Source organism: Vitis vinifera, chromosome 15 (assembly GCF_030704535.1).
Source record: "Vitis vinifera cultivar Pinot Noir 40024 chromosome 15, ASM3070453v1".
Classification (NCBI taxonomy): domain Eukaryota; kingdom Viridiplantae; phylum Streptophyta; class Magnoliopsida; order Vitales; family Vitaceae; genus Vitis; species Vitis vinifera.
In genome coordinates, this window is record NC_081819.1 from 363955 (window position 1) to 377207 (window position 13253).

At 35.8% G+C, this 13253-nt stretch overlaps 1 protein-coding gene across 1 annotated transcript in view; it reads left to right on the forward strand.

The window, feature by feature from the left end:
- The window catches only part of LOC100245550 (uncharacterized), a 151363-nt gene that overhangs the window by 121831 nt on the left and 16279 nt on the right, over positions 1-13253 (forward strand). The window contains exons 21-27 of the mRNA XM_010662888.3: positions 491-676; positions 763-879; positions 3434-3717; positions 7838-9384; positions 9491-10743; positions 12513-12641; positions 12737-12892. Of these exons, the coding sequence (XP_010661190.1) occupies positions 491-676; positions 763-879; positions 3434-3717; positions 7838-9384; positions 9491-10743; positions 12513-12641; positions 12737-12892 (3672 nt within the window). The remainder of the gene's footprint in view (positions 1-490; positions 677-762; positions 880-3433; positions 3718-7837; positions 9385-9490; positions 10744-12512; positions 12642-12736; positions 12893-13253) is intronic.

The window sequence follows — 13253 nt, forward strand, 5'->3', positions numbered from 1 at the left end:
ATTATTCACTTCACCTGATCTATAAGCTTAATTGATCTTATTAGACAATTAATGTTAGTGATTGGTATCAAGTTTGGCATTTACCATTATGTTTGTGTGTATATCTCATCAAATAGTTTAGATCTTCTAAATACCATCATGTCTATCATCTTCTTTCATCAGCTGCAGGCCCTTCTTATTTTTTACCTTGCAAGGAATTAAAAAACCTATGGATATAGGATCTTATCTATGGTGATGCAGACTCACATCTTCAGTTAGTCTCTCATTTTTTGGGGTTGCTTTGGTTCTTATTTTATTATTTTCTTTTGATGTTACTTTGACAGATAGTTCATCTTTCATGTAATTGCTTTTTCTTTTTTTTTTCTTCTCTATCATTTAAGAAATATTATATTCCTATAGAAAGGGGTTAAAACAGCTCCAATGTTACTGTTTTGATTGATCAAGTCTGTCCACTTACATATCCTTTATTTTGAACTACTATATTGAGCAGGTATTGGAATCAGGATCTCTTTTTTTTACATCCAAGCATGATCTGAGTTCTTTGGCTTCAAATAATGAAGATCAATCATATAACCTAAAAGGTTTCCTAAGTTCAATTTCCACCATCAGTATTCCTATGGGTGTCCAACTTCATGATCTTTATGATCACTTTGAGATCAAACTAAATGATTTTGAGGTCAGGTTTCCCTTTTTTTTTTTAATTAACTTTGATGTGCCATTTTTTCTTTTGGATAAATGAGACTAGAAATTGATATTGTGCAGGTGAAGATATTGATGCCTTCCTCTCTGCAAGCAATCTCAGTTCTTGAGAAATTTTCTGCCACTGTTACCCTGGCATCCTGCATCATTCCAGATGAATTGATATTAAAACAGTTGGAGGTAATGATACCTTTTATGAACATATGTCCCTATTCTGTTGTTAATTAGATGGTTTGATATAGTGGATTATAGTTGTTTACTTGTTGCTTATTTTTTCATTTGTAGAGCTGTTACTCCTTATCATGAAATACACAAACTGTTATTTTTATTATTTTTATTGGGTTGAATGGACTTAACTTCAGAAGGCTGTTTATTGAATTTTGATTTTGCATTCATGGAATTGAAAAGCTTGGACTGCTGGTTTACGTGCGGACCATTGTGTTGATATTGTTGTAACATCCCCACTTTGGTACAAGCACTTTCCATCCCTCCATCAAATTTCTTTTTCTTCTCTGCATTATGAAATCAGTAATGCAGAACTTGCACTTTGTATACTCTTCAAATACATGTTTTTCTATATGTTTGCATTATTAATTACATCTGCTGAACTTTCTGTTCCAGGCTATACCTATGATGCAATGACTTGATTGAACTTTTTCCTGAGTGTCAGGCTTTTGATTTCTTTTAATTGTTGACTGTGTCAGCAGTTCTACTATTCAGCAGTAAAAAGATTGCCATTTTCCTTGTCCATTTAGAGTAAACTGTAGGCATTTATGACTAAGTTATATAAAAAATTTGACCAGGTTAAAAGAAGTACTTTTGCTTATCCCTAGTCCTCCATTTGGTCTATCATCTGAAGAGTGGTTTACTTAGTGATAATCAACAACTGAAAGATTAGTTGGGTTTTTATTCTCGTTGACCCTGGGTGTGGCCCTGGATTAACAAATCATGGAACCAAGTTTTTTATCTTTTGGTCAAGGTTAAACAGGCTAAACTTAAGATTCACAAGCTAACTTGCTCAAAATATTGCAATTTCCTTTAGTGTATGCTGGCTCAGACCAGATTCTATTTTAAATCTTTTAACATTACATTACAGAGGAAATTGGGAAAAGGAGGTTCTTACAACAAGATAGAAAATTGTGTGTAATAATTGATGTGGGATAGCTTTTCTATTGTGATGTGGTGTTGACTTATTTGTTTGGATGTGTTATAGTGCACCATCATACCTGAAAGTTTATATATCCTGTGTTAGTGGATAGAGAATACAAAACCTGTGTCAATCACTTATAAAATCTTCCTGTCTCATCTTGTCTTTCTGTTTGTTTTGTGTGGGGACTTGTAGGGACCTCATCCCTTTCCATTTGACATATTGGATTTTTGGAATAATCTTGTCTTCTAGATGGTAGTAGGTTTGCTGCACTAATGGACCTGTTTGATGTATTTATATTAGGTAGTTCTTTTTTTTTTTTTTGCTGTTTTTTGAAAAACTACATATTAGATAAAGATAAAAAGGTGAAAAGATTAGAGGTCATTTGAAACTATTGAAAAACTAATTTTTCTAAAAGCTTAAGCTTGTAAAATTTGGACTGACAATGTATATCATGCACTCTAATGTCATTCCTCACATGCCTCCTTTGGCTTACATGTGGGCTCTAATAAATTGAGGAAATAAAGTAGTCTCTCTTGGGTTTAATAAATTGAGCAAATATCTATACAATAAAATTTGAACATATGACCTCCCAAACAAGGCTCTAATACCACATTAGACAACCAGTTTTCCTAAAAGTTTAAGCTTGTAGGATTTGTACTCGCAATTTATATCATGCACCCTTACATAAACCAAAATCAAAAGGAAAAATTAGAGTGCACTCTTGACAACAAGCACCCATCCACAAGCTCTGAACAAAAGCTACACCTAAGAGCCTAGTAAAAGTAAGACCCTACAAAAGTTGGAGCAGATGAGTGTTCAAAGGCAGAAATCCCCAACAAACTCTTCAAGAGCAACCTAGGCTTATAGAACGCTTAACAATGTGGTGAATCCATGGGTCAAACCTCCATGCCCATCCCAGTTTTCCTACAAAGAAGCAACCCAGAAGGAAAGCACCCTGGCTTCCTATGGACACTCCAAAATTTTATAGGCCAAACCTCCATAACCTTCTCCTACCTTGAGATACTCCATAATTTTATTTAACCCAGAACCAAACAACACGTGTTAATTTGTTTCCTTCAGTTGATTCTCTCCTCCAATTCAATCTTAGCTTCAGTTCTTAAGAGTTGAATTTTTACTTGCTTTGTATGGTAAAGAGAGGGAGGAGGTTGGAGAGAGAGAATTTGCTGTCAGATTGTTTGGAGGTAAGATCCCTTTGAATTGAACAAGATTTCAGAATTATCTATGGATGATACACACAATGACAACACATGTACATGAATTTTTAGCAATAAAGTCTTCATTTTTTTTTATTGTTTCAAATTTTTTACATGAATAAGATAGAATAAATAATGTGCATTAGTTCATGTTTCTATTGTTCTTAGATGTGTTGGTTGCAGGTTTATTTCAGTGTGTTTTCACTTTGTGCACAATTTTGCCCATTAATATATATGTATATGTTTTTTTGAATCTTTTAGTGACAAAATGCTCATTTTCTTTTATTTGAATTCTGGACATGCATAAGATAGAAAAAATGATGTGTCTTATATCATGGTTCTGTTTTTTTTAATTTTGTACTGGTTCCAGGTTTATTTCAGTGTGTTGTCCCTTCATGCACACTTTTCTCCGTTGATATACGGTTCAGTTATCGGATTGATTGCACATTTTAAAATTCTGCAATCAAAGTCAGAACCTGTAAGCCTGAACTCTCTGGGTTATCTTAATATCATGTCAAATGGAACTACAAGCACAAACAATTTCTGTTTCTCTATCTCTGCAAATTTAGAGTCAGTCAACGTCCATGTTAACCTTGAAAATGATGGAGCAAATAGTTCTGTCCTCATGCTTTCTCAGCGGGAATTGGATATTAGGTAAGTTTTGAACCATTGATTTTGTGCTTATGAATTTACATGTTTGAATGCCTATGCACTCATACACAAGAAAATGCTTTCATGTAATATTCTGCATTGGAACTTCATTGTTTTTGTCTTGGTGGGTCTGGTGACTTGATGGAAGTGTATTATACAGGATGATCATTCCATAATATTACTTGTAAAAATTATCATATATTTTGCAATTTAATCTGTTTACTTTTGAACTTTTTTTATATTGAACTCTGCATCCTTCTCTTCTTGTAAATTATTCTTTTATTAATGAAAATTGCTTTACTTCTCCTAAACTGAGAAAAAAAAAGAGAGGGAGGGGGAAGGGGGGGAGTAGAATGCTTAGTTTTTGGTTGACCTGCAGCCATATAACTTGCTTGGCCCAAAGTACCCTGTGGTCTGTAAACCAAAATTGTTAGGTGTAAAAGAGCATTTATTTTCTAGGTGTTTCCTTGTTCAAGCTGAATGGCTTGGGATTATGTGGGCCTTGGGCCCAGGGTGTGCCCCTGGGCATGTGGAGTTGGTCAAACTTGAGAGGGACAGGTTTATTGTGGTGGATATTATCCTACGAGTTCGATTTGAAGGAGGACAATCCATGTTCTTGGGAATGAATAAAGATCTTTGACATTTACTTGACTACTGGCTATGATCTGATCAATTGAAAGATGTGATGATGTTGTCATTTGTGGAGGAGCTCAGGGAAGAAGTTGGCAAAGAAGCCCAAAAATGGGTGCAGATATGAGCTTAAGGGAAGAGGACACTTTCAGATAAGGAAAGGGAGGCAAGGTTTGGTAGTTGAAATTGTGGTTATCCTGAAAAGCAAAAGGCTCAAAGATCTGGTTATTGTTTTTAATGCAACATATGGGTTAAGATTCCTAGTCCAACTGTTTCATTAGACAGGGAAGATATATGGTGTGGATTAGATCCATACTGTCTTTTGATGACTTTGACTTCAAGGTCTGATAATTTCGAATTTTCAACAGTAATAGAGTTGGATTTTGAAATGTATTGGATAGGTGATTAAAGACGTTAAGGGGAGAGATACTTTGGGGAGAAGTTGTTGGTGCAAGAGTTCATGTATGTAAAGAAGCTTAGATTACAGTCTCTCTTGTGTCATGAAGTGTTCTAAGTAACATGTGACAGTGATCTAGGATCATCAGCTGGCATTAATAAAAATTGGTGGGCCTTTTAAATTGTGTTTACCAATATCTAAATATGGTTCTAGAGAGGAAAAACCATAAGTTGACTGTAGGAGACTTATCGCATGTGACAAGACAATGCCTAAAAGTTTAGTTTCGTTTTTTAATTTATTTTTATTTTTAAAGCAGCTTGTGTATCAGGTTACAACTTGGCCCTCATTGTCATGTCATTTAACCAATTAGTAAATGCAACTAAAACTACTGAAGGTTTTTGAAGCAGAATATTATTGATAGAGAAGAAGCATCTAGAACAGTGAGAAATCCTTCAAAGAAACTAAAACAGGAGAGAGAGAGAACTACAGCCTAGATACATCACAAACAAAGAGAACACAACAGAACCCAATAACCTGAAAATCTCAGTGTGGATAAAATTCAGTAGGAACTTGACAAAGCTAGAAGCTCACCTCTCAGCAAGCTCATCAATTATGGGAATATTTTCTTCATCACTTATCTTTTGATGTCGTTATGGAAGAGTTTTGAGGAGTTCTTAGCACCAATTGGAAGGATTGGAGTTTGGTATGCCTTCCAATTAAGATGGTGGCGGATATAGGGGCTGAGTGGGTTTCTCTGCTTATTAGTTTTCTGATGCTTAATTTTTTATGGATATTCTATGAGAAATTTGGGTGATATTGGTATTGAAGGATGTCATGGAGATCATTGGGCCAAAAATTTTCAACCCTATTTGGATTGGTGGTTAAAAAGCTAAAAGTTCTTTTATAAGCTTGATAAAATCTTTTGAACATTTTTGGTTAATTGTCAAAAAGTGCTTAATGTGGAAGGTAAAAAAAATGTTGCTTCTCCTAGAAGCTCTACTTTGGCCTATGTAAGTTGTTTCATGTTTAATGAAAGTTTTAAAATACAAATATTGCTCTTTGGAAATTAGGGTTTTAGCTTTGGTTTCAGTTTCTAGGCAAAAGAAAAAAAATAGAAAGCTGTCCCCAAAGAAGCCTTTGAGCCTTTTTAAAGAGGTGGGAGTGGAAATTGACACTGACATATTGCCTTATTTGACGATCTCAAATTCACAAGATGGTTGTGTGTCACCAATGTAATAGTGGAAGTGGACTCGGCAATTATTCTATCTTGGGTGAATAGGGGCCACAGTGGGTCTTGGGGATACACTTTTTCAATGCGGCAAATTGTGGATTTGGGTGAGGACTAGATTGCTCTTTTCTTTAAGTCTAGATAAACTAATTAGGATGCCAATAAGTTGGCGAAGGGAGGAGTGTATACTTTCATGGATTTTGTTGGGAATCTCATACCTGTTGGGTTTTGTTGTTTTTCCTTTAAGGAAGGGGAGTCTAAGGCTTTCTTCTATGGGGAGTTACATTTTGCTTTTCCAAAATTGATCTTGAAGACCAACCCCCTCCTTTCCCATGCAAAAGTTTTTCATCCACCAACTCATTAGCTATTAGTATGGAATCCAAAATTGTCTGGCCTCAATAGAAACCTCAAAGATTGGAGAAATGGTCTCACAGCGTATTATATGAATGAGCTTAAAGAGTGTCTTGGTGATAAACTTATAATGACTTCTTACAACTAATGAGCCTGAATTTTTAATGCCAGTAGTAGCTTCTTATCTAGGTAGAAAGCCAATTAGGGGTTGTATTTGTGCTACTGTTGATTACTCCACTGTTGTAAAATTTACCAAAGATTTTCAGCTGGTTCTCTTTCAACTTTGGACAATAATCTTTATAAACATCTAAGGAAAGGTCACAAGGGCATGAAAATCTCTCTATCCAACTGAGAAACAACTTCTTGAGTTTCCATCTATAAGGCACTTTAACCATGCTGCACTATCTGCAGATAAGTCCATTTTAAACCCTTAATCCTCCAGATGAACAGTATTCCTTTCAAGCAGTAAGTCAGTGATCAACCAATGCCTCCATGGCATGACTTTGTGTTTGCTTCAGCTGGGATTCAAGGCCTTGCCCCAAGTAAATATCTGGTCTCATGACTATAATATTCTAGCAGCTTCCACAGGAGGGCTGGGGCAAGTCTCTGGAAGTGTGCTATTTTAGCCATGGTTTTGGTGATCTAGATGGAGAGAATGTTAGAATCTTTTAGCATAGGTACAGGATGATTCAAGGAAGGTTGTGAGTGTTTTTTCACATCCATTTAGGTTTCCAGATAACATGGTATCCCATTGATTTTAATTTCTGTGGGTAATAGAGTGGTTGGTTTAAGGAGTCAAAAATGCGATTGTATTGTTAGATATTGTACCTCTCTGGTCCAGTGGAATCTTGAAACTCATGGTTGAGGGGTGCTTGCAGGGTATCAGGCTCAAAGTAATATCAACAGAATAGTTGGTTATTGGAGGGGCAGAAAAGGCAAAATCCATAGAAAGAAAAAAAGAGAAAAGTACATCAGCAAAAGATGGTGTCTTCTTTCTTGTAACTACTAGAGAAAAGCAAATAGGGTAATAGTCACACGTGACGCTCCATGAAAAAAGGCAAAGGTTTTTTTTCCTGGGTCGAAATGTATGTCAATGAGAAAACAATATCAGATTATGAATTCTCCTTTATCAATTATGTGGATTATTTGGGCCAGGGATAGGAATGGCATTTGAAAGTCTTGAGTCTTTTTGGGCAATGTTTTGCTTCCTCTAATTTTTATATATCTTTATATTATTATTGCTACTGCTACTACTATTATTAGTGTTATCATCATCATCATCATCATCATCATCACCATTATTATTGTTCTTTTTTTTCTTGTGAAGGATCTTTCATCTGTTTTGTCTGTAGTATTAAATTAACAAAAAAGAATTGTAAGTTTGAACTATATGATGTTTATGCTAATGTCCAAACAGCTAACAAGTCTTCCATCAATTTGCCTTTTAGAGTTGGTACATAAGATAAGTGAGATTGCATTATTTCCTACAAAGTGAATTTATGTTGTGCAAACCACAGGTATGGTCTTACTGAATTTGAGGAGTGCATGGTCTCGTTGAAGGCACTCAATATCAGCACGTATTCATTGGGAGGTGACAGAGAGAGCCATAATTTATGCTCATCTTATAAGTTACTTGACACTAGTTCAGGACATCAGCATGACCAGCAATTTGGACTTGGCAATAAGATTGATAATTGTGGAGACAGCGGGACATCTATCGATGAATGCTTTCTTTTACATTATGAAGCTTCTAGAAGTGTGGACTTAGTTCGTCATAAATGTACAGTTTTCTTGAATGATGTTGAACTTCACTGCTATCCATATATATTTGGTTTGCTGGTTGGGTTTTATGATAAAATATCTGGCTATGGTACTTCTTCTGTTGGTGACAACCTTGTTAGCCCAATCGTGGATGTTCAAAATCCTGTACCTGTTTCTAGTTTTGGTTTCCAAAGGTTTGGATTCTCGAACTACTTTGAAACTGGATCCTCTGAGTGGGCAAGCATTCCTTTGAATAATTTTCCATTTGTTACAATTAAAAATTCTGGTTCTCTTGGTATCCTTGAGAGTTCACTTTTTTATGCAATACCTGAGTGGAGGAAAAATTTCAATTTGAGGGATAGAAATATCAAGAGGCCAAAATTCAGTATGAAGAAGGGATCTAGATCTTATAATGCACCAGCATTGAAGGAATCCAATTCATTTCTGTTGCATTTGAATCTCGGTGGAACCAAAATACATTTTCATGATTCCAAATGCATTGTTGGGAGTATTACAATGCCTATAACTAAATTTTCACTTTCCATTCATGGAGACTATTTGGATGTACTGTGTTCCAGTGAAGGTTTGATTCTCTCTTCATCTTGGTGGACCAAAAATTTTCATGAGTTTCTATGGGGCCCCTCATTACCAAATCTTTCTCCTATTCTAAACATACGCATGACTAAGGGCAATGCTGAATCCATAGGTTCTCATTCCGAACTAAGCATCAGCATTCAACATGTATGCTGCATTCTACCACCTGAATATTTGGCCATTGTAATTGGTTACTTCTCATTGCCTGATTGGGGTTTAAATGCAAATAAGCAGCCTGTTTTTGGAAAGCACAAGCATATAAATAGAGAACCTGAAAGTGACTTTTTATTTAAGCTTGAGATAGTGGACTCCACTCTGATTTTACCTGTCAAAAGCAATGGCAGCCAATTTTTAAATCTTGACATTCAACAGTTATACTGTAGTTTCATGGATAAGAGCTGTTCTGGAGAAGTGCTGAGGGACATCCCGCCTGAATGTTTGGTTCAAGCACATGAAGTTGCAGATAAAAGTTGCAGTTTAAATGTCTTTGGACGGGATTTATCCCTATCACTGCTGCTGTTCAAGGATGATGCCCATGATTTATTGATGTTTGGTCAAGATTCTGCACCTGGAAATATCACCTTTATTGCACCACTTAGTGTTGATGTATGGGTAAGAATACCATGGGAAAGTGAAACCTTAAATGGATGCTCTCCTGCTCCCATGTGTGTCATGGTGAGGGTCTGCAACTGTCAACTTATTGCTGAAGGTAGGATGGTTTCATAGGTTGCTTGGAGCTTAATATATTTTTCATTTGTTTGTTTTTTCTGTTTCTTACATGGACTAATGTTTCCTTTATGGGTCTTTGCTGCCAGATGGTTACATTTTTAGTGGATTTGAAGCACTGATAGATGTCATATTCCAGTTCTCCTCAATTGATGAGGAATCTAAATGTTTCACATCTGATGTGCTACAGTTTCTTCACTCAAAGAGGTCTCTAAGGGAAAGCAGGGCAGTTCCATCAAAAGCCTCCAACATGATGTTCACAGAAGCAAGATGTTTTGTGAATTCACTGTCTATAAAATTTTGTTGCTTGAAAGACCCCTCAATCTCTTTTGAACCAGTTGCTAAGGCTGATATGCAATTTGTGTTCTCTGCTTCTTTAAGAAATGAAATACCTTTAAGGTGGGACATTTGTTTCTCTTCTCTATCATTATACTCATTGCCGAATTGTCTCATGTTAGTACATTGTATCTCTGCTTCCCCCAACTCCTCAGTTCTTGACATGCATTTCTCAAGATTAGATCAGGGTGAAAATGAGCTTGATTTTGCTCTTGCTTCACTTAATATTTGGTTACATTTGTTCAAGTGGGCTGAGGTCATTGACCTTTTCAATTATTATGCTGGACAATTGGCTGAACCTTCAATGCAGGATTCATCTTCAGATGTTATAGCTTCCGGTCCACTGGATCCACTGATTGAAGACAAAGCTCCATTAGATCGAAGAAAAAATGTTGCAGTTTCTGTTTCCAAATATTCTGTTCCATCTCTGAGCATGTCGAGTTATTTTGTATCACAAACCATGAAGCAGAATGCTATTCTAAATATGAAGTCTGATAATATTGCCATAACGTTTCATATTCCTGTGTGGGTCAGTGGAGAATCATTTAGCAAAATTCGGGAATCTGCGATTCAAGAGGAGAGACCCCTGAGTAGTTTGTCTGCCATAGTTGAAGGGGAGCATAGTAAATTTATTGAAGTTACATTGCAGAGCAGAAATAATGTACTCATTATTAATGGCAGTGATATAAAAGTGAAGTCTTGTTTGGAACAAATGAGTGGTTCGCTGCAGATATGTGAGGACAAGAGTGTCCACTCTTGGCCTTTCTTCCATTTATTTCAAGTAAATGTAGAGGCTGAAATTTGTAATAACCCAATGGAGCCTGTGCATGTCAAAACGGTGGTTCAATGTGATAATTTGGATGTATGGCTTTCACGTCAAGTTTTCCACTTCTGGCATGGTACAGGGTTCAAAATTCCTGAAGCAGGTTCTTCTCAGTTCACATTCAGTCATGTGTATTTTGAAGTCCAATTGAGGAAGCTCTCTCTCCTGCTAACTGATGAAAGGGTATGATTACTTTTTTGAATACTTAAAAGTTATAATTATTGTACTGGTATTTTGATAATTTCATTGCAATTGGTGATGTTTATTGATTGTTACATAGCTGCTGTGAATGACACTTTTTGAGTTGTGGGATAGGAATGTTTTCTTTCTTTATTTGTAGATATATAATGCTTTCTTTTCCTTTTCTACATCCTTTTTGTTATGTTATGTGCAGCTTCATAGCCCTAGTTGGTTCTATACTAACCCTATTCACTTGGAGAATGTATATGTGTTGAACTACTAATTTTCCTAAAAGCTTAATCTTGTAGGATTTGGGTTCAATATGCATATCATGCACTCTAACATCCTACCTCACATGTAGATTCCATTTTTGGGCTTACATGTGGGCATAATAAATTGAGCAAATAAACATGCAGTGGTGAGGTTCGAACACAGGACCTCCCACCAAACAAAACTTTGATACAATGTTGAACTACCAATTTTCCTAAAAGCTTGAATTTGTGGGATTTGGATTCAATATACATATCATTCACTCTAACAATATGGATGACCAAATGCCAAAGTATACTGTCTTGTGTTCTGTTCTCTCTCTGTCTTGGAACACCATGGAACCTGTGTCATCCATGGGCATACCTCAAGTTTGGGGAAACCACATAAAATTTTTGTATCCTCTAATTTATCTTTGTTTGCTCTAATAATACATCTTGCAAGTGGAGTACAAGGACTACTTTAGTAGTGAACATTTTGGGAAAAGATAAACCACAAAGAAGAGCTAATATATCTTGCAAGCGGAGCAAAAGGACCATTGAGAATTGGACATTTTGAGAAAAGATAAATCAACAAAACCAATAATAATTTTGTCAATCACATTTCTCCGGGTACTAAGCAATCCCAGCAATCTCAAATAAGCTGTGCCACTATCTTAAAGCAACTGGGCAATAGAGTAACTGTCTCACCAAATCCCTTTAAAAGAACAAAATGCTCAAGGCTAAGGGCAGTAATAGGCCTCCTTCATTGCAACATGGATCTTGAGGATACTTTTAGATTTCCTGCTCCTTGTACATCTCTTATGCATTGGAGTTATGCCCCCTTAAGATAGGTGCCTCTTATTTAATATACAATTTATATTTTCTTGTTAAAACAGGATGTCAATGAAAAATAAACCTGATAGATTCAGTAACCAAAATCTCATCAGGAAAGATGGTGAAAAATAAATATTAAAGAAGACATGAGCAAACAGAGGCCTTTGACTTCCTGGTCATACAAGGTAAGGTGGAAATTAAAGTTCTACAGGAAAAGAAGACAAAGATTGATCTGTAATAGAGTGACCCTGCAAAACCTTCAATTCCATCCATTATTGTTACGATAGTAGGTGTGATGGGATCAAGGCTGAGCCTTCTCACACCCCACACACACACACAAAGAAAAGAAAAGAAAGCAACAACAACAACAATGTTAGGACCATTAAATTCAATTTGATGGTTTTATGTTGGAAATGGAGATTGATGAAGTGTGGTGACAATTTTCCTTTAAATGTCAATTATATATGTCTTATTTACTCTTTACAAATTTTTGGGATCAAAATATTGTGTGTAAAACAGTTGTGTGATTTCAATCAACATTTGTTTTATTACAAATTTCAAGCGTTGAAATATTTGTGCTTCATCATTAATTCTATAGCTCTTTATATGCAAACTCACAGTTGGCTAATAAATAGCCCATTTCTTGCATATATTGTGTCATAATAGTTTTACCTCTTTGTATTGTTCTAGTGGAGCTGCAACGGACCACTACTAGAAATCCTTACAAGGAATCTAAGGTTGCAGGCCAGCATAACCGAAGAGAACATGGATGGCTCTATCACTGGGGACCTTCAAGTGAACTACAACAATATTCACAAGGTAAATTAATTAAGGAAATATCATTGTCCTTTTTAAGTTCTTCCATGTCTGAGCATTCTTCTAATGGTTTTATTGCTTGCTTTTAATCATTATAGGTCTTGTGGGAGCCCTTTGTAGAGCCGTGGATGTTTCAGATAGACATGATCAGAAGCCATAGAAAAAGTTCAGTGCTGAACAGCTTTATCACAACAGACATCAATCTCAAATCAACAGCCCAGCTTAACTTGAATTTTACAGAATCCCTTGTTGAGGTATATAATTATCTATTGCTTGCTTTAAAGATCACCTTCCTACTTCAACATTTAGCTGAGAGAACATGTGAACATCCCATGGAAATTGAATGGCTTAATTGTGCCTTGCATGACATTCAAATGTAAAAAATCCATAATCCTATATGGGCTGATTGTAGAAAAGTGTGACCACCTAAAAAATGGTGGTACAAGATTTCTTCTCAAGAAAACCTAAAATTGAGCATATATGTTATGGAGAGAATACAATCAATTTCTTTTCATTTCAATTAAATTGTTTGTACTCTCTTTTCCATTGATGATTCCACAATACAACTAGATTCTATATGGGCAACTTATCTTTGGTTTCTCTATACTCTTTAAG